This window comes from Brienomyrus brachyistius, chromosome 19 (genome assembly GCF_023856365.1).
Source record: "Brienomyrus brachyistius isolate T26 chromosome 19, BBRACH_0.4, whole genome shotgun sequence".
Classification (NCBI taxonomy): domain Eukaryota; kingdom Metazoa; phylum Chordata; class Actinopteri; order Osteoglossiformes; family Mormyridae; genus Brienomyrus; species Brienomyrus brachyistius.
The window spans coordinates 19,964,151-19,985,910 of record NC_064551.1 but is presented as its reverse complement, the minus strand read 5'-3'; the positions used below and the strand labels follow the sequence as shown (position 1 = coordinate 19,985,910).

The window sequence follows — 21,760 nt, the reverse complement described above, 5'->3', positions numbered from 1 at the left end:
CTAATTTATTTTAAAAGAATAGTTGCTGATGAAAACTTTACGAATAGCTAGCTAAAAAGATTTCATTTGCAGATTTCCCCAAAACCACTGGAGTACGAATTATTTTTTTGTTCGGTCCAGCCATATAATTCACGTACCAAGCACAAACACAACCATTTTCTCACGGAGTTCAATGTCAGTCACGTTTCGTCATTAAGACCGCGTGTAGATATTTGGTTTGTAATTAATGTGACTGAAGAAAGCACTGATTCCTTAAGGCATTTCAGCTGCAAATTCTTGCACCCGAAATTGCGTTCACTTTCTTGTCTATATTTAAGGTTTTATTTTGTAAGGTCTGAAATTGTAAGGTATAAGGTATAATAAAAAAATATGTAAATGACAACGACAACATTAAATCCCTACACCTGTATATCCGTTTAACAGTCAAGATGTATAATAATTAGATATTAGGCCTAATATATTACGAATTCCATATTGTTTGTTGTAATCAATGGCCCTTAGAAATAGGATCCCCCAAACCATTTAAGATGACCGCGTGTGTTACCACGTTATTGTTACGCTTTAATCTATGTTGTGTTATTTCTCTCAAATCTTGGCACTTTTGCGCTTTAGATTAAACGGTCCGTTAAAGTAAATTGACAATAGGCCTAACATGTGGCACATCTTCGTACTTCAGTGTTAAAAAGAGTCATATATGCCTATTGCATATTTAAATAACTCACACGGGATATAACGTTATTTTATAAATACTGACAATTTGTAATTCGACAATTAAATTGTTGTACCTTGAAATACAATAAAGCTGAAATTCAGTTCAGAGTTCTATTAAACATCACAGAGCACAGTGCCTTGAGCAATAGCTGAGGCATTTTCTATGAAAAAAAAATGTAATGCTAGCATATGGCTTTGGTTACACCTGCGAAACACACTGTGGAAATTATTGATGTGCGTTTTCTTTTATAGTTTTTTTTTAACAGAAAATAGTGGTGAACAAACTCATATCCTCGTTCAAACAGTCAAGATACTGCATGCCTGAATTCTACTCTGGGAATTAAATAAAATGTACTTACGACTTTGTTTGGTTTTGTACTGTAACACTAATGGCCTAAAATATTACCACTTCATTTAGACCTATATTAAACTTTAGTAATAGGGACCATACATTTAAATATCAATTAAAAATATCATTAATTAATATGAATATGAATGACAATAACTAGGATGTATCTTAATAGAGCCTGAAGCAGTTTCAAACAAATATGCTTTCGAGTTGGAATTTAGCCTCGTCGGATACAGGAACCGTATGGTTATTTTCGTCTTCCTTCGAGGTTAGCGTTTGTCTCAAGGCAGCCCCGATGTCGTCTTGTACATCCTGTTTGGACACCATGCAGTCTTCGATACGCGGCCAAACAGCTGTAGAAAAATACAAAGACAATCATTTCAACTTATTGAAAGCGTCATTTATATTCACTATTACAAACTCGCAATCCGCAACAGTTTCCCATTTATCCGCATTTGCTGATTTCCATACTGCACCTTCTACATCGCAGTGGTTAGCTGCCCTTACAGCCAAATTACTAACACCCTAAGTTCTGGGTAGAATTCAGTATCGCATCTGCCGTTATCACGTATTTGCTATTTTAATGCAAACGCAGGCCTACTTGGTGAAGCAATCATTACTGCCACAATGAAGGTATCGTGCAGCCTGATCGATATAGAAGTAGGTGATTTGAGTTCTGAACATATGCTTAATCTGATTATTTTCTGATTATCAGATGTTGGCCTACAACACAAAATGTTAACTGCAAAAAGAATAAGACCACGAAGGACATGAAAAGCCCCGCGTTTTAAATTGGGTTTATTTTTCCTGATACAATTACAATTATTTTGCAATGATGCAATTTCCAGATGTATTAAAATTTAGAAATTGTATTGCCCGCTAATGTTACATTCATTCTCATGTCTGGCGCATTTACGAGATAATGGTAAGGTTGACGGCCCATCTGCCCAGGAGGATGATTTTATTTTTTCATTTTTTTACAAATATTTAAGCACTGCCGTGATCCGTATTTAAACATAAATGAATCATGAAAAATTTGTAATACACCAAATGAAATCTTTCTTTTTATTTACCAATCAAACAAAATAAGGTAAAATTGTAACTGCAAAAGTACAGGCCTATAACGGGACTCGCCAAATTTGAAATAAATTTATTCATCCAAAAAAACAAACGTTGCAGTAACATTGGGCCAAATTAAATTGAAAGACTTTTTATGGCACATTTGCATTAATTTTACTGTTACTCTGTAGTTGTGGCTTTGTTTTAGGATTGAATTCATTAATGTCTGTTCATATGAGAAGCTACGCGCAATATTTTTTACACAAAACAATGGCTGTTTAACTGGTACGATGATTACTCTTGCAAAACAAAGATTTTAGCTACTACTTACCAGCAGTCATACTATAAATTGTAACACGCAAGTTACTTTGATCGACCCCTCAAGCGTATTAAACTCGTTTCGATCATAACTGTGATTTATAAGGAGGATTTGGCTGTAATACGCAGACAAAATGTTGGTGACAGGTACAAATTACTCCGCAAGAACGCAACAAGACTTCCGATTATGAAAAAAGGACGTAACTGGCGTTGCAAACTGTCGTCTTGCACCAAAATAACTTCATTTGTCATTTTGACGATATTTGTCTTTTGATAAATACCTTAACTTTTGCGTCAGACGAAATATTGCACAAATACATTCAGTCGGCGATTACTTTTTAAATGTTCACATTAATGCAACTGGGTATCTTTTATTTTTCAATGATATACAAAACACGTTTATATTACACCCCAAACCTGAGAACAATATCCAGAGAACAAACAGAAAATAATTTAAGGATTTTCAAATGCATGTTTAATGTGTTCCATTCTACCGTTCAAAGGATAGTTTGATATTGTCAATCGTCTTCTGGCTGTCTTCTAAGATTATCCTAAGTGTGGAAAGTCTGTGTTCGTACCAAGATCCAAACAGGTGCCATTAAAAGGGTGAATTTACTTACAGTCATGGTAACAGATCGATGTCCAATATAGCCAACTCACTTAATGGCAATCAAAAGAACTGAATTCAGCACAATTTTGAAGTATACGGGAAGGCATATAAACAATTTAAAGGGTGTATTTGGCAGTAGTTTGCTGTAATAGTGGGGAGGCAATGAATAGTGGGGAGGTGGCAATGAACGAGAGAGAGAGAGAGAGAGAGAGAGAGAGAGAGAGAGATTAACTAAGCAGAAGTCATTTTGGCAGCCCTGTGCCTTAAGCGGGGGCTCACGGGCATAACCTCATTCCACACAGCCATAGATATTTTTATTTTCACATTCATATTGTGAACTGCATTTTATTTTTGAAATTCGCTAACAGTACAAGAAGAATAGGGGTGTGGGGGGTGTAGAAATGCTCCCTTCGTGTGGATGACAAAGTTCAATTTTAAGTTAAAAACGTCGAAGTTTTCCACTGGATTACAAGTGATCCCTCATGCAGCACCAGGGACCCTGACAAACGGCAAATCCATTCATCAGGTTTCCAATGCGAATGATCACCTGAGGCGTGGATATGTACCAGGGCATAACAATGGCAACGAACCATGGACCATCCTACGAGCCTGGTTTTTTGCACAACTCCGCCACTACCTCGCCAGTTTACGTACCGACTACACGGGTTGCAGCCATGATTCCAGCCCTGCCTTACCTTCAGACGCATGCAGCTTCGCAGCAAGCCGGCTCGGTGTCCAGCCATTCCGGCTGGGTTCAGCCCGGCGCGGATTCCGTCCCTTCCTACAATACGGGGAGTGCTCACCACTCTCCCGTGTCCTCTCGTTTCACCTTCTCCACCAGTCCCCCTCTCAGCTCTGGGGTCGCCGCGGTCCGAGAGACAGCAAGTTACAACAGCCCATTGAACATCAACACCAACGGCAGAGAACACTACGGAACGCGGGGGATCGGTGGATCGTATCACAGTCCGTATCCGGCTTATGTGAATCCAAATATTGGAGGAACGTGGCCTTCATCGTCGTTTGACAGCTCCGTACTGCATAACCTACAATCTGCTGGCCCTGTGGGCGCTGGTAGGCACCCCAATATAGGTAAGAAATGAATCTGCGTCTATGAGGTTAATACACAGGCCTATAGGTCCAAAAGCTCCTACCCCAAAGTGTCAATTCTACATATCTCCTCGCAAATACCAATGAAAACGATATGCTGAGCTATGTATCTGAGGCCTATGGCGTCTATCTTCACGTTTCAGAGAGAAAATGTGAATCCCCGTTTTCCTACCAGGTTAAAGTTTGCAATAAACGCGTTTAAGATTTTCAATTGAATGCTAACTTTTTCAGATTGTCCTATAGGTGAATACACCAGAATGTCGTTTTAATGCCACTTTTATGCCGCAACGTACTCGTATATTTCCTCTTCCTCGCGATAAATATCAGTGGTGTATTTCTTGAATAAGCATACCTTTATTGTTAATGGCCACGGATACAATAGTGGACTATCACAAGCTCGGAAGCGTTTGCTGAGGGCACACGGCCGCAGACAGTACTTCGTGTCGTTTTCGTTTTTATCATGGTGTACTTTTTAAGGATAACAAATATGTAGGGAAAATATACATAAACTAATATTGAATCCTGAATGCATCTGATTCAGATATTGTTGTTCACTTGAAGTTTTTCCGACTTTCAATAACGACGCTTGGGTAACTTGAATGTTATAGCTCTTATAAGGAATGTACAGTAATGAGTATTTAACATTTTAGAATGGTGTCTAATCAAATTAACGTCCCTAGCTTAAACGGATCAAATGTTATTCACACATTTATATTAATATAATATAAGAATATACGCTAAGTTCTGGTGGCGATTTTGAGCGGGGGGTTAAGTACTTTCGTCTTATAATTGTGTTAATAGCAACAATGACACCGAATAGTGGGTAAAAAGCTGATCAAAAATAGATTGTAAAGTGCATGATAAAGTTGGATGTATTGACGCACTTATGATGTAATTCTTGCGCAATCATTGCTTATCAATAATCAAAATGACAAACTCGTAATCGTTTACATTTTTATATCTATATTTCTCACAGTATTCTGGCACAATATATATCTAAAATTCTAGTTTTTATTTAGTATTAGTACAACTTAAAAATGTGGTATGAGCTTTGTGCTAAAACTCAATTTTGAGTAACTTGAGTCTGAAATAAGCTAAATGCAAAAGCACAAGTATTTTATTAATCACAATTACTTGCTCTCTCTAGTATTAAATCAACAGTAGAAACTGAATAAGTCAAAAACCTGTTTGTTCTGCTGCAAATAAAGTGATTTGATAAATTCATTCACCGAATTAACGATTTAATAAAAAATTCAAAACGGCAAACATGTAACATAATAACAACAACCAGCATGTTTTCCTGGATTCGCTCTGAAGCCTTCATCTGGCTCATATGAAGTTTAATATTCGGCTTTATTTCTCATGTGTTTGGAATATGTCTGAACATAATAGACTCTCCGTTTTTAATTAATAAATAACCGTGCTGCAGCTTTATGCTCGCACCTGAAGCGTTCGAAGGAGCGATAAGCTTGTTTGGCTTGGTCAGAAATAATTTCCTGGTAGTTAATTGGCAACAATAATAAAGAGATAAACTTGCAGAGAAGCAGAACGCAGGCATTCATACAGGCAGACAGAGCACTGAGAGGAGTGAATAGGGTTAGGGTTATTATCACAGCACCATTAAAGACCGAGAACTACAGGCTAAAGACAAAACAAAACAACACAATGTATTATTATTATTATTATTATTATTATTGTTGTTGTTGTTGTTGTTGTTCTTTTTGTGATTATTATTGCAAATCAATATTCGTTTATTATTATTATTATTATTATTATTATTATATTATAGTAGTAGTAGTAGTAGTAGTAGTAGTAGTAGTAGTTTGCTGTATTAGTGGGAATGAAGAAGAGAGAAATATTTGAATTATTTAATTAGTTGAAATTAGTCAATTAGTTTAAAACATTTAAATATATCTATCTATGTCTGCCTATCTGTCTGTCTATCTGTCTATTTTATGTCTGATTATGTATTATTTTGAAGGAATAATCTCTATCCATGGAGCTTTTGAAATAGCAAAGAAAACACTTTATGCGTGAAACACCCTTCTCCGTTATCAGCTGACAGTGGTACAGGGATACGAAACGTCTCCGATTATTGTTCATACTGGCGCACCTGCGTGGCAAATTCTGAATTTGACGATAAGTTGCAAGAAGGAAATGCTAAAAATAAATGATACATTTTTTCCATATTTGAAAAACTAAGAACCCGTTGCCCAAAGACAGTACATCTATTTATAGATTGAAAAAGTTACATTCTTGAGTGACGCCCTCCAGGCGCATGGATATCTAGCTGACTGTTGCTGGACGTCTTTATATCCGCCCGTACAACGCCGGACTTTAGCTAGGCGCGCAGGAATCGTTCAAATTACCTAAGTGCATGCCGTCAGCTCATTTGTACCTGTAAAAAACTAGGTTCTCTATCCGTGGTGCTGAAACTAAAGTAGGTCTAAGTTAGACTCTAGAGAAGATCACCTCCATTAACCGTGAAAAGCGAGTCCATGGACGATATCGACAGTTTTTTAGGACGAGTTCAACATTTTTACTATTTCGTGTTTCTGTTTTATTTCCTCATATGTACAGAAATAGAATATTTCGAAATATTTCAAATTGTTTGACAGTTTGCTTTGTTATAGTGTAGGCCTACATTGTAGGATTTTTTTTTTTGAGGGGGGGTGTTGTTGACAAACGTTCATTGACCTTAATAAATGACATTTTGTCAGTATCATATTACATTATTTGTCTCAAACTAAAAAAATAAACATTTCATTAAAAAAGGTCTAACATACTGAGAGTCACTTGGTTTAGTATTGAATATGTTTTCATTCTGAAGCAGAACATCTCACTGTCTCCAGGGCTCAGATAAGAAAGTTACAGAAATACCAAAGTGAAGCCTCCTTCTGCTGATCCCGGCACAGACGTGTCAGGAAGTTCCACATTTCATGTTTTTGAACTTTCATTCAGCGTATCTTAAACAATGTATTGTATTCTCTCACTTTTGTGACTGTAATTAAACGTGAAGCAGGCTATTCGGAAAGAGACTTAGTGAGCATCATATACGTCTTGCCAGCACATGAAACTCTGCAGGCATTAATTTCATTTTTGGTGAGAAAATTGTACATTATATGGTTAAAATCATTTTCAGCTTAATTATTAAATAGCAGCCTCCATATGCAATAATATAGTGCATTTTCCATGATTAACCTGAGATGTAAAATCAACTCATTTTCTTTTACAAAGAGAGTAAAGCTGTTTATATACATGTGCAGATGAAAAACAGGTCAACATTTGTATGATTCAGTTCTGCCTGGGATTAGCTTTTACACGCCGGGCTTCTTTGAGTTTGTTACCCGCCTCGATGAAGCTTGTTGTCTATTTGCTTGCAGCATGAACTTCTCAGCTCTGCTTGTTCACACCAACACCCCCCAGTCACTATCATTTTCGGGTCTCTACCCTCCAAGACAGTGTTTCCCAGTCCATTCCTTGGGGACTCACAGACGGTCCAGGTTTTGATCCCTCAGAGCTCCCGGGAGGGAGCAAAAACATGGACTGTCTGTGGGTCCCCAAGGATCGGATTGGGAAACACTGTTCCAAGGATGCGAGATTCATTTACTTGTCATGAATCAATGCATAATAAATTGTTACTATCACCATTTGGTAAAAATTACTCCAATTAAAATTTAAATAAATCCAATATCTCACTACTCATTTATGTAAAATATTGGTACCTGAAAATTTATAAACTGGAATAAAACATATTGATGTTCTGTTACTGTGATTTTTGGGTCAGAAAGGATGACTTGTCAGGATTTCTATTTTTTAACTCACTAATTAAAATGAAAAAAAAAATTACAAGTTAAAAATGAAACTAAATGTCTGTTTTATAAATGCTCTGCCGTTTTGACAGGACAAAATATTAAAGTAAAATATCCATATCAGATTTCAGAGCTTCCAGATAGTAATGGAATATTTCAGGCTCTAAAACCAACAGTGGGTGGGATTACTGGACACTGCCAATCACTTCCTGATTTACGTTGATGGGAACCAATCAAGGAATAAATAGGTGGGTTAAACTTGTGATTGACAGTGCTAGATAATCCCACCCAATATGGGCTTTAAGACCCCATTTCTGACATCAGTAGCTTCAGGCATCTGGTCATTAAACTAGTCAAACTTCCCGCATTTACACAAACAGCGTCTCAGCCGTGTCTCTCACCCTCAGAGCTGTTTGATGATTTTGCGGAGGGGCGGGAATGCGTCAACTGTGGGGCCATGTCAACGCCCCTCTGGCGTCGGGACGGGACCGGACACTACCTGTGCAATGCCTGTGGCCTCTATCACAAGATGAATGGCATCAACCGGCCCCTTATTAAACCGCAGAGACGCCTGGTGAGTGTTGCTGGTCATAACCATTCAATTACCTAATATTAATAATTCGTCTAGATTCGATTTGTTATTTTAAATGAATAATCCATCTGCTGCCAAGGGGTGTTTTTTACTGTGCTGCTTCCTTTTGTATTAACTTTGGTATGGACCGTTTGCTAAAAAACAAAATAATATTCCTTTCTGGAAAAAAAATGCTTTATTTGAACAAGAATCCATCCATCCATTATTGTTCCTACCCCATTGAGAAATAATGTCGATGCATTAATTACGACAAACAGTAACCCTGGAAATTTAATATTTTGTTTTTTAGAGCGCATCTAGGAGAGTTGGTCTGTCTTGCACAAACTGTCATACCACCACCACCACACTGTGGCGCCGTAATGCAGAGGGGGAGCCCGTGTGCAATGCCTGCGGTCTGTACATGAAACTGCATGGGGTGAGGATGACATATAGAAATAGTTATATGCGGTGGGGGGGGGGGGGGGACAACATTGAGGTCCGTCGCAGAAGTGAGATGCCGTTAGAGGTAAGGCTATACACACATTTTAGCCAGTGATGCCGGTCTTCTTGCAGTTCTTGCTGCAATATATGCAATATCCAGGGTTGAACAGACCATCTGTCATTATGATTTTATTAGCATGTGTATCATGCGATTCATGTAGGGACATTTACATAATATTACTGTTATTTTGTTTTCATTGTTAGTCATATGTTGTTTATACCATTACATAATAAATATTAAAAATCACTTTTCGGCATGTAAACATGCTGGTTAAACATTCTCCTGATGCACGATGTTGCAGTCTTGCCATTTTACTGGGCAATCTGTGGATTTTAAAGCAGACGCTCAACACATTTCATTCCCCCAAGTAGCTGATGTGCTGAAAAAAAATTCCCCAAAAAAGGCCGTTACTCTAGATCAGGCTTTGTTCTTCAGAATCTGCCAATACATCATAGCTATTGATATTGTTGCTGCAAATAAGTAGTCAAACAGCAGTCCCAAATGCTTGTCTTTAGGTTCCTCGCCCTTTGGCCATGAAGAAGGATGGGATTCAGACTCGTAAACGCAAACCTAAGAACCTGAATAAGTCTAAATCTGGTGAGCCACAAACCCCACAATATTGATCACAGAATTCTTTGTATAACTGCTGGAAGCAAGTGTGTCTGATGCCGTACCTTCTCGCCATCACAGGAACACCTCTGGGGGAGAGCCATGCTCCCAGCAGCCCCGTGAATGCCAGCAGCATCACGGAGGAGCCACGGCCAGTGAAGACGGAGCCAGAGAACACGGCGCTGTACCCACAGCATGGCATGCATCTGCAGGTGAGGATATTCAGTAAATATCTTCGTGCATAGCTATGACCAAATAGCTACTGGCATTAAAATAATAATGCTTGCCAAAATGAGCCTGTGATATTCCAGGTAATTCACAGCAGAGGGCAGCATCAGCACTGATCCATATCAATGCCTAACCTTTTACATCACTGTTACGTCCAGGTACCATCCATCCCTGGATACAGGACTGTCCACAATGGAAATACGCCTCTCAAGCTGCCCTCCGGGGGGGCCTCTGGGCCCTCCAGCTCCAAGAGTGAGCCGTGGAGCAGCCTTGTACTAGCCTGAGGCTACGTGCACATGTCTGGGTGGAAGCAGAGCATCATGGAGACCTGGTTGCCTTACCATTGTAACTCACAAGCCCATGTAGTGTGGAGACTCACATTACTTTAGCTTGCTGGCTTCTCTTCTTTCCAAGCCGACCATCTCCTTTGGTTTTTCCTTTTCTAATTTGTCATTTCTTCATTCTGTTGTGTTTTAAATAAATTTTTTTACACCGCGGGAAGAAAGCTTACAGTGACTCCCATGACTGTTAAATGGCCATGCTCGAGACAATGAGCCACAAGATATGATTTAGTTTGATAAATGGGGAGTAGTAGGGGAACGATAACCTAGTGGTGGCATTCTGCCGTCGGGCCCACGGGACCTGAGCTGCCAGGTATTTGGATCGGCAGTCGATTGAGCAAAAAAAGCAGTAAGTCACTGAGCAGAAAGAAAGTGCATTCAGCTACCTGTAAGCATCCCCCATGCCTAGATCACCCACCGAACACGAAAGCACTCTGGAGAGAAAAGTTAACGTTCTAATGTCTGGATCACTCCATTAGCTTCCGTTAGCATCTCAAATTCATGATCTGTGTGTCACCCTCACACTTTGCGAGATGGATCCTGGCCAATGTAACTCATGCTCTACCACAGGAATGCGATTCGGCGTCAGGCTAAGTGTTGTGTTCAACTCCTGCTCGTTTGTGCCAATCAGCAGATACCACGTTGTCATCATCAAGTCAAAAATATGTACATAGAATTACGTCTCGCATGGCTGTCAGCATGTTTGCAGTTAAACACTGACGCCTAGAGTCGCCCTGGAATGAGCCCTGAAATCCAGCCTTTTACTTTAGCGATATTTCAATTATTTTTTATGTTTGTAACATCCTTGCAGATGGTGTCATGTATTTCAGCCTAGTCTGTAGTATTTATTATGCTTTAAATCAGCATTTTTCTTTGATTTTTCTTTTTATTTCTCTTCGTTAGAATGCAATATCAACATAAGCTAAATGTGAACACATTCTGACAGAAATTATTAAAGACTTCCCAGCCACAGAGCTGAATGATGATACCTGCTTACTCCAAGCAGAGAGACCTATACACTTTAGCCATCATCTTTTTGTAAATTTTGGAATGTTGTAGAATGGATTTACCAATAAATATACAAGCATACCATTACATGTATATGAATTCACTCCATAATAATGTATGTATTTCATATATTCCCTTGAATATTTTTTTTTCAGAAATTTGAGGCTGCCTTCTGTCCCAAGGTTGTGGCAGCACAGGCACTATGCTGGCTGTCCTCTTGTGTGCCGCAGTTTCAGCAATAAAGTGAAGGAAACGTGTTGCGGAGTATATCTGGGTTATCGCAGTTTGTGTGATGTTTTTGCATGTATGTTTGCAGGCTGACATTGTAGTGACGGGGCAGCAGGGCGGCCGATGGGATGGAGTGCAAGGCTGAGGGAATGGCATCGTCAGTGTGAAAGCTGAGATGCTGAAGAGACGGACTTGCAGGATAGTGACCCACGTGACCTGTTTGCGTAGTAAACGTTTTAAGACTGAGGGCATTAAAAGGCATATTCACTTCCCCTTGGATCAGGGGCACATCAGGAAAGCGATGAAATTCTACAATATATAAAACCACAGTATCAAAATTAACTGTGGGGGAGAGGGCTAATCTGGTCGTTTTTACTGTAAATAATATGAAAATACCTTTTAAAGTTTGCTAAGCTGATTGTCGTAACTAATTTTCAATTTTAGCCAAAGCACTGTAATTGAGTTCAGTCAATACAGTTGAATCATCTTTCATGGCCAATTAACCCACACATGAACCACACACTTTTGGACTACGCTGAAAAACCATAGGACTCTGAGCCTTGAGATGTGACACAATAGCGCCAAATATTGAGCCACTGCACTGCCCTTGCCCATCCAGTTATGAAATGAAACACATTGTGTGTGTGCGTGCATGTATGTGTGGGTGGATGCATTTACAAAAAAATCAGCACATATGCATATTATGCTAAGAGGTATATACCAGCCTATAGTGGTATATTCTGCAAAAAGGAGCCACGAACAAAACACACATTTAATGGCAATTTATTAGCATTACTCATCAGCACAGAAATCCATATATCTTTACGTATTTACGTTTAACATATTTAGTCCAAACCAACAAGTGAGGCAAATGGCACGTTGCACACATAGCTACAAGACGTCAAGGAGGCAACTAGGCATAAATGCAGCTAGGCTGAGTTTCCGATGAATACCCCGGAATACAAGTGTAAGCAGTATTGGAGCAGGAGCTACACAGTAGCTTCTAACAAAGCAAAGATCCAAAGACTCCCTGATCAAAAGTGCAACACACGATCATTGAAAGAACGTAACGAGGCATCGTTAGAATTCATGGAACAAATGGTTCTTGGGGCATTTCTTGAAGCTGAACAGGGAGTCTGACTGTTATTAAGCAGATATATATTTCAGTCATAACTCCTTTTCAGTAGTTCCACAATTCATTTACAACTGTTATTGAACACACGATTCCACTGTGTTCACTGTGTTGCTATATACCATCTATATAAATCTAATATTCACTAAAGAAATAAACAATAAAGTATTTCTTATAATAGTTAATTTTCTTTGTTTGGTGCGAAGCTGGCATAAAAAAACTATGGCATAGATTTTCTCAGGCTCATAAACCAAACGAATATTCTTAACGCCTGGACTTTTATTTGACTTTATATTCTACTTAATGCTAAGCGTCGAACTTGATTTATACTTGAGCCTGCGCCTAATAATAAGATATGCATAGTATAACAGCACACCTTCCGCTTGGCAGTATGATTCCTAGGTATATCAGACAGACGTATATTGAACGTAAAAACGACTTATTATCAGGTTCAGCTAATTACGGGATGTAAATCGGTAGGTTACACGATCCCTGATCTGACGGTGAGGCCAGCGACGTCAACAGAGTTTGGTCTAATCAACTGGCTTCCACTGCAAAACCAACCCTCTTTAAATGGGGCGGGGCGTCACAACAGCTTTTCCTTGCTACTGAAAAGCCACCTCGCGCTGAGCCCATGACCGATCGTCCAATCAGCGGCATCACTCCATATGACGACTAGCCAATCGGAAGGTGGTACTCTCGGCGGGGCGGGCCGATGAGCTGCGGGGTGATGCTGAACGAATGGTTTCGTTTGCTGGTTATACAGCTCGGCAGTTTATTCGGAAGCAAGTAAAATTCCATCGTATACAGGCAACAAAATGGATATAGTTAAGTCGCTCGGTCATCCCGAGGAGATGTACAACCTCTTGAAATTTAAAATGGGAGGCTGTCGCACTGTCATGCCTAAATTGGATTATGTAAGTAATCGTTGCTAGGTGCCTTCCTGCCTGTCAGTACCCTGTGTGTAGACAAAATACTGACATCGTAGATGTGGAAGTAACTTTTTATTTTCATATATTGTCTAATATAAGATTTCAGATTTCCTGCACTCTGTCTTAAAAATGTGTTTGGTTGTGCGTAGGTTAAAATTTTTAGGAATCATTTATTGCACCAAGACCTGTATGTGACATTTATGAAAAACCGTGTATTAACACTAAAACTTAATAATGTAGTCAATATCTTTGGAATGGTACGTGTTTTCTGGGTGTATATTTTTAAGATTGCTGTCTAAACAATGTGATGTGAGCATGCAGCATGCTTTCATTAGAAAACAATCGTGTTACGAAGTGACGCTGATGGAATTTGGTGCGTTTGCCAGGGCTTATGTTTGCTACGGAGGTCCATTTCAGATGTGCATCCCTGACTTTGACAGCAATTTCGTTGCTGTTTAGTATAGTTATCTTCCGCTTGAACTCGCTTGAAAAATATCCAGTAGTAAATTGAGGACGTACAAGTTGCAGAGTATTGGGATGGGGTATCTTCAGGAGCGATTTGGCCCTAAGGGGGGGGGGGGGGGCTCAGCCACCTGAGAAGTCCAGGACGACGTACCTTGGTTTTGAGGGTTTGACGAACGTCGGACGCGAATTTACCGGTAGAGGGCAGTCGCGTCTCTATCACTAAAAGATACGGAAGCTTCACTTCCACTTCCTGAAACTCCTGTTTCATTTTTAATCCGTGTTCATCCGGACCGCAACTGTAAAACGGAACATGTTTATAATCTGGAAAAATAATGTGCAAAATTTAAATCAACATTAAAAGCATTTAAAGAGGATGACACTCATTGAATATGTACGACAGGACATGCCGAAACGGTGACACGTGAAAGTTTTTTGGTTCAAGTCCCAGGAATGATCCTTCTGTGGCATTCCTTGAGAACGGTAACATTATTGGTTTTATATTGAAGGCCAGGATTAGAGATGAATGGGTAGGGGCGATGGGGGTACTAAAATAGGCCTAACGTCGTCCCTGATTGAGTTTGGATGCAATCCTCACCTATGCAATCCAAATCTTGCAGTCAGAAACATGAAAATATGTTGGAAAATGACAGCACTGTAATTTTTTTCTTTTGAGCTTTTGTAATCACATAGCGGTAACGTGTTTGGATGTGTTGGGCGGGGTGTGCTGTAAACTTGGATTCGTTGTGGTGGGTGGGGTAATAGACGCAGCTTTTAATGCGCAGAACTGCCGTGTCAATCGCCGTGGCGGCTTTGCAGGCGGTCATGAGAGCTTGATAAATTTATGTTGTTTTGTTTTGTGTACGTGGGCCAGAAATCGCATCCGATTTTCATATGGCTGGGGCATGTTGTAAGGGCACGTCTTCCTTTTCGGCCTTCAAACGCACCCTGGTCGTCGCACCGAGGAGCTCGGCCGCTGTCCCCCGGTCGGGGCTGTACACGGGGCGTCTGTACGAAAGGGGAGCCTGGGAGAGGCGCTGGGCGATCAGGACGACCGCCGCGCACCGACGCCCCGTAATGCTATGTTTTTCCTGTCAGGAAACCATGACTGAGACCATGCGGACATGCTTCCTGTATCTGAACCAGACCAGCCGCAGTTTTGCTGCGGTCATACAGGCGCTGGACGGGGAGCTGCGGTAAGGGACGCCGTGCGCCGCAAGCTCCATGCTTTCCCAAAACGGGGGCGTGACTTAAAGTTCTTAGCCATAAACAAACCTTGTATTTTACCTGCCGGGAGTTACGTTTGTGCAATGCACTTTATTTAATCTTGATTTAAGCACGCTATAGAAAGATGCACGATGAGTTTTAGTACTTGCCAAAAGCTGATGTAATAGGCCCACTTCTAAAAGTTTTCCTAACAACTTTTTTGCAACAAGTGGAAACCGCCTTAATGGCAGAAACCGACAATTTATTTAGGTTTGGAAAATAATTATTACAATGGTGCTATTCAATGTTTAAGCACAATAAAATATGCAGAATCGGTATGTAAAAACTTGAACTACTGCGGCCACGCTACAGCTGAAATGTGATTGTGCGGATCTTTGCCTCTAGGGTGCGCTGTGTGTCTAAAATAAGGCGACAGTCATGCTGCCATAGTCACGGTCGCTTTAAACACGATTTGTATTTGGTTTGGGGGCGGGGTCTCCTTGAGAAAGGTTACAGCAGTTGAGCCAAAAAAACTAAAGGACTAAGAAATGATTTAGGGAGCAGTTTCTCATTTAATTTATAAACATCCATCTATCAACACATTTTACCACTTACAAACCTAACATCATAATGACTGCTGTACCAATGTATTTCTGTAAAATAATTATTACAAAAACAATGGAAAGAAGGATTTATTATTATTAACTGATAATAGAGCTACAATTATCCAGGTGTCCACTTCCATTCTCTCATCCTTCGCTTTTCACTTGTCCTGCCCTGACTTCTCCAGCCAGGCTGTGTGCATCTTCTACCTGGTGCTACGCGCCCTGGATACAGTGGAGGACGACATGAGCATCTCGCTGGAGAAGAAGGTCCCTCTGCTGCAGGACTTCCACAGCTTTCTGTACCAGCCCGAGTGGCGTTTCACTGAGAGTCAGGAGAAGGATCGTCAGGTGCTGGAGGACTTCCCCACGGTCAGTGTTTTTCCGCTGGTACTCCGTAGCTGTCGTCCAGGAGGATGTGGCTGCCTTGGCTTTGGCATTGAGTTTGTGGTTGATTTGGGAGGTTCACTACAAGGAGAGAAATCAACAGTTTCTGCAAAAGGATCACACTCTGGGGTTGTGGGTTCGATTCCCACCCCCGGCTATGTGTGTGTGTCTCTAAATTGCCAGTTTTGAGTGCCCTATGATGGACTGGCATCCCATCCTGGGTGTACTCTGCGTCATGCCCTGCACTCCTGGAATACGGTCCAGACTTACAGTGACCCTATACTGAGTAAACAATTCCAGAAAATGGATGAGATTAGAAGTATGTATCTAACGTTGCTTTAACTATGTTTGTGTGAAAAGCTTGCCAAAACCACCATCCCGTGTCCTTTGTTCCGTTACTCTTGACCTGTGTGTGGCATGGTCACCTGCAGCGTGTTTCCTCTTTTCGCAGTGCAGATTTCTGTAGAGTTCCGGAACTTGGGCCAAGAGTACCGGGATGTCATTTCGGACATCTGCCATCGCATGGGGGTTGGCATGGCTGAGTTCCTGGAGAAGAAAGTGGGCTCCATGAAGGAGTGGGACGAGGTAGCGAACAGGAGTGCACATCCTTATGGCGCCCCCTGGCTGGAGGCCAATATCTATTTGTTTAAGAACAAGAATAGCATCACCCAGACTCTTACTGTGTCTTTATTAATTAGGCAGAATTTTAGGTTGCACTGACTGAATTTAAATACCGTAATATAGAAATGGTGTTTGAAGAGTTTAAACTTTAGTTGTCAGATGCTTTTATTTCTACACACTTCCAGGGCAAACATAAATGTCCTCTGCTGATATTAGAGTGAGTGTCCAATCTGTTGTTAGTGCAGTAAGTTTAATTTATAGGTGATGAGCAGAATTAGACCTGTATATGTGTTTCCCTCTCAGTTAAAGTGAAAATTAATCTCACTGTAATCGCTTTTTTATTTTTAGTGCCATTCTTACAACAGTAGCAGTTTGCAGATGTTCTGCTTGAAGGTGATAGTTTACTGTGTTCCCACAATTTATTGAGATGAGATACTTTATATTGCTTTATTCATCCCAGAGGGATGTTCTAGTAGCTTAGATTCTAATAGTAAAACAAACATCTGTCCATCCATCCATCTTCAAAACACTTATTGTGGTTAAATTTGCAGGGTAATGATAAGACAATAATAGACAGAGACAGACAGGAAAATTGGCAGAGTGATTAAGATTATAAATTTAAAGGTACAATATTGTTATTGTCCTGGTGATCATCTTTGAGTTGTATTAATTCTTTGAAAGAGAGAGGTGGCAGATTTCACCAGACTGATGATTCCCGTCTCCACAGTACTGTCACTATGTGGCTGGCCTGGTTGGCATTGGACTTTCCCGCCTATTTTCTGCCTCCCGGCTGGAAGACCCAGAGATTGGGAGGGACACTGAGCTGGCCAACTCCATGGGTCTGTTTCTGCAGAAGACCAACATCATACGAGACTACCTGGAGGACCAGCAGGAGGGTCGATCCTTCTGGCCCAAAGACGTACGTTTTAATGCCCATCCCAAGCTGTAATAATAACAATTCATTTATGACTTCGGTAGGTTTCTGCAAAATGAACTTGCTACTTGAAGCATTTGTTCACCAAGAGTGGAGACTTGAGTTTTCGATGTGTGGAATTTCTCTGTTTCACACACACCATGTAGAAGTTTCTGTAACACGGATTTCGGACTCCAGTCCTGCAGAGTCCCAGTCCTGCACAGCTTGGTTCTCTCATTGTTCCACCACATCTGATTCAATTGAAGAAATGGGTGGTCATTAGCAGAGAAGTTGAATCAGGTGTGTGAAATGAGGGGAAAGCCAAAAATGTGAGGGGCTGGGTCTCTCTAGACTGCAGTTGGAAACCCCTGTTTTATAATATCTCAGTATGTAAGCAGATATACAGTTTTTTTACTTTATTTCGGTCTGATGCTGCGCTGTAGGCTTGGAGTCAGTTCGCAGCCAAGCTAGAGGACCTAGCCCAGCCGCAGAACCTAAATGCGGCCCTTTCCTGCCTCAATCTGCTGGTGACTGACGCACTTCGCCACGTCCCTGACGTCATCAGCTACCTGACTCGCCTCCGCAACCAGAGCGTCTTCAACTTCTGTGCCATCCCTCAGGTAAGAGGCACCAGAGCACCCCCCACCAAACTTGTTTTATGTTTGGTTGTACTTTTGCGTATGTGCTAATGATATTTCGAAACCTCCAACAAAACCGAGTATCCTGCATTTTGTAATGAATCGTATTTGTATCAGTTGTTCTTTGTAAAGTGATTCTTCAGATATTGCATTTTCCTTCAGTCATTGTAGAGTGAAATAAAGATTATTTGATAAAGATCTTGGAGCACAGACTTGTATTGTCACATGACCTTTAACTGTCATGCAGATGGTTCATTTATCACTTCCATATTTCATGTACAAGAAATATGAATCGTTCTACTGTCCTTCCTGTGTGAAAGCAGATATTTTTTTTCTTTTTTTAGTGCTTGAGAGTTTTTAAAATATCTTAATTTGAATAATATAAAAAACCTTATTTTTTACTTACTGAATTAATTTGTCTGTTGGTTTCTTAATTTGCATAACACAATACGTCTATGCATTGTTATAACAAATTATCTATTGTGTATGTGCCAAAATTTAGTTCTATTGTAAAATCCCACAAAAGTTACACACCCCTTCTCACCAGGTGATGGCGATAGCGACACTTTCTGCGTGCTACAACAACCCTCAGGTGTTCCAGGGAGTGGTTAAGATTCGTAAGGGCCAGGCTGTAACACTGATGATGCAGGCCTCCAACATGGATGCGGTGAAGGCCATCATCTCTCAGTACAGTCAGGAGGTATGCCTGAGCTTTTGGCTTATAGCGAATGGATGAATTAAAATGCTTCTTTTAATGAACCCATTGTAGTAGCGATGCGGAGGGGGGAGGGGTTGCTCAGCAGGATAAGCCTCTGTGTCTGTGACCGGGAGGTTATTTGTTCAAGCCCCAGCCTCTGCAGAATAGGTTCCCAACACTTAGCTCCAGGGGAGGTGACCCACCAGTTGACTTTTGCACTGTGTCTCATGGAGAGCAAGATGGGATAGGCATAGAGAAGCATTCCAGGACACCTGTACTCATACTTGTGCAAATGGAATATAAAGGATCCTTGCGTATATGTAGCTTTCATTGGTGCTTGTTGTTGTGTCATATTTCATCAGATACTACAGAAGGTGTCCCACACGGACCCTTCCCGAGACAAGACCCTGGTGATCTTGGAGCTGATACGAGGGAAGACGATTACCCAGGAGACACTGCAGTCTCGGAGCCACCACCTCTCCCCCTTTTACCTCTCAGCTGCCATGCTGTTAGCGGCCATTAGCTGGCAGTATCTGAGTGCCATGTCGGGACAGAACCCCACTGCGACAGACATGCAGGGACACTGAGAGGACCTCCCTGGGAACCGTGGAAAGACCCCCAGCAGGGCTGCTGCTACATGGAAAGGCCTCTTGCAAACCTGCCATAATTCACGCTTGTTTCATTAATTGTCGCGTGTGAAATATGATGAGGTTCTGGTTGCTGGTTTGAGATTGGTAGGAGAGTATGACATTCTCTCATTCCCTCTGCTGCCTTGCTCAGTGCATGCCAGTCTTTTACCAAAGGGCAACCAGAATATTGAATTTTGGGGGCTTTTTCTCTGTCCACATCACCCCTCATTCCAAAATGGATTCTTTGGTGATTGTTTTCGACTTAAGAGAATGAGAGTCCTTAGGTAAATCTATGGCAAATTCTTGTGTGAAATATTTGCAGGAAATGTAACGTAATGAAGGTTGTCATCTAGTCTTAACAGTAGTTGACGTACCTAAGTATGAGGTTGATTTAGAATTATCTTGGGAACTGTATGTGATTTAAGATTTATGCTAAAGGAAAACTTTATGGGATGTATGACACTGTGTATCTGAGATATCAGTATTAGTGTAACACTGTCCTCAATGAGGATTCTTCAAGTGTCCTTGTGTGAGTGTGTGGTTTTGAATGGTTCACTACTTAGCAGAGTTGTGTTTTTTTTCCCATTTTGTACAAAGGTTAACTCTTTTTAACCAATCAACCAAACCATTCACTGTAAACAGACTTTTCTAGATGGTCCCACATTGTAAACCTTGATAACTCAAATCAGGCTAAACAGATTTGATGGAAAAAGACAAGGAATTTGTTTTCCAACATGATGAAAGATGATTTTACATGAAGATATGAAATATTCAAAATGATGGCCTGGTCTTCCAATAGGGGTGTTACTGCATTATATCCCGTGCCCCTCACACATGAACTAAGCACTGAGAGACTTCGATTCTCAGCAGTTATTAATGTCGTTTCCCTTCTATTCAGGATTTTTTTTCTTTGAAAATCCTGTGATATTGCTATATAGATTAAATAAGGGTTTATACTGGACTGGATACACAAATTGAAAAATATTCGATTGTTTTAAACTGCAGCAGATTTGAATAATGATGTTTTTCTCATGGATGGCTGGAATGCGCTTTTCATATGAAGTCGAAATAACTGCAACAGTCGTTTTTGTCACACTGTATCCTGACGAAGGTTCTTGTCTGACAGCCATTAAACTCATTGAAGCTGTTTTTCTGAGCATTTTATGATAACGGGAAAACACATTGATCCGCGAAGAAACTGAGGTGATCAGTGGGTGCACCTGGGAGACTGCTGAAAAACGTACATTTTCCTGTGCAGAAGAATGAGCGTGAGTTTCAATCGAAGTTTCATTTTTCAATTTTTATAAGCGTTAGTTTGCAGGTGTCCTTTACTCAATTTAATCACAAGTGGAAAGTGAGTAGTTAAGTGTTGTGGCTCTAAACGCCATTGTCAGCAAATGATTCCCCCCCCCCCCCCCCCCCCCCCCACACACACACACACACACACACAAAAAACTCCATCGAAAACCCAGGGCATTGGCCCTTTCATTTCATTTTTACAAATGTGCATGTACATGCTTCACGTGTGATAATTTTTTTTATAATAATTTAGTTTAATTTGTATTGCGCTTGTGATGGCGAGAACGCATAATGGTTTGTCGGTGTATAACTATCTCCCAACTTGGATTTGGGTCTCGATTTTCTTCAAAAGAATTACCTTGTTTAGACATTCTTATTTCGTACTTTTATTTAAGTGCAGCGAACGGTCAAAATCTAATAGAGTGCGTAAATATAGTGGGAGCAGACTAGATCACATTTCGACGATGACAGTGTCATACATTACATAAACATCTCTATGTAAACGAGGAATATCCAATATTTGCACGTCATTTCACAGTCGTAAAATGTTTTGTGAACGTGTTTGAGTGTTATCGTCATTTTTGTAGTGAACTGAACAGATAAATCCAAATCTCAGTGAATGTCTCATGAATTACTAACTTTGAGCTACTCGATCAGATTAGGCATAAGGATTAACCGGACTTTACCGATTTATCAAAGGTGATGACAGAAACTGATGATTTATATACAGTATTTTAATGACTATTTTGGTAAAGTAAACACATGTCCCCAAATGACGGAAAGAAATTT

The 21,760-nt window shown here is 40.5% G+C and overlaps 2 protein-coding genes and 1 long non-coding RNA gene across 5 annotated transcripts; 2 read left to right on the top strand and 1 right to left on the bottom strand.

Moving 5' to 3' along the window:
- Positions 1-735: 735 nt before the first annotated feature.
- Positions 736-3,213, bottom strand: LOC125715084 (uncharacterized). The gene is made up of 2 exons (XR_007383932.1): positions 3,058-3,213; positions 736-1,413 (listed from the first exon to the last, which is right to left on the bottom strand). It is a non-coding gene; the product is annotated as an uncharacterized LOC125715084 (long non-coding RNA).
- gata4 (GATA binding protein 4) lies at positions 3,186-11,482 on the top strand. The gene is made up of 6 exons (XM_048986325.1): positions 3,186-4,136; positions 8,374-8,540; positions 8,848-8,973; positions 9,555-9,636; positions 9,730-9,860; positions 10,035-11,482. Exons 1-6 carry the CDS (start codon positions 3,608-3,610, stop codon positions 10,158-10,160), a joined length of 1,161 nt encoding a protein of 386 aa, XP_048842282.1. The 5' UTR covers positions 3,186-3,607; the 3' UTR covers positions 10,161-11,482.
- Positions 11,483-13,298: 1,816 nt separating this feature from the next.
- On the top strand, positions 13,299-20,821 carry fdft1 (farnesyl-diphosphate farnesyltransferase 1). Of its 3 annotated transcripts, none has more exons than XM_048986126.1 (8): positions 13,299-13,502; positions 15,078-15,175; positions 15,976-16,159; positions 16,631-16,759; positions 17,523-17,714; positions 18,152-18,328; positions 18,894-19,046; positions 19,406-20,821. In XM_048986126.1, the coding sequence occupies exons 1-8, from the start codon at positions 13,404-13,406 to the stop codon at positions 19,628-19,630; spliced, it is 1,257 nt and encodes a 418-aa protein (XP_048842083.1). In that variant the 5' UTR covers positions 13,299-13,403; the 3' UTR covers positions 19,631-20,821. The 3 variants fall into 3 exon arrangements, with proteins under 3 accessions (XP_048842083.1, XP_048842084.1, XP_048842082.1); XM_048986127.1 differs by lacking the exon at positions 13,299-13,502 and adding an exon at positions 14,204-14,462; XM_048986125.1 differs by lacking the exon at positions 13,299-13,502 and having other exon boundaries at positions 14,717-15,175.
- The last annotated feature ends 939 nt before the right edge of the window (positions 20,822-21,760 follow it).

Coding starts and splice junctions, on each gene's coding strand:
- gata4 (XM_048986325.1), top strand. CDS start 3,608: ATGTACCAGGGCATAACAATGGCAACGAACCATGGACCATCCTACGAG. Junction 8,974..9,554: donor TGTACATGAAACTGCATGGG/GTGAGGATGACA, acceptor GCTTGTCTTTAG/GTTCCTCGCCCTTTGGCCAT. Junction 9,861..10,034: donor AGCATGGCATGCATCTGCAG/GTGAGGATATTC, acceptor TGTTACGTCCAG/GTACCATCCATCCCTGGATA.
- fdft1 (XM_048986125.1), top strand. CDS start 14,874: ATGGCTGGGGCATGTTGTAAGGGCACGTCTTCCTTTTCGGCCTTCAAA. Junction 16,160..16,630: donor TGCTGGAGGACTTCCCCACG/GTCAGTGTTTTT, acceptor TTCGCAGTGCAG/ATTTCTGTAGAGTTCCGGAA. Junction 18,329..18,893: donor ACTTCTGTGCCATCCCTCAG/GTAAGAGGCACC, acceptor CCTTCTCACCAG/GTGATGGCGATAGCGACACT.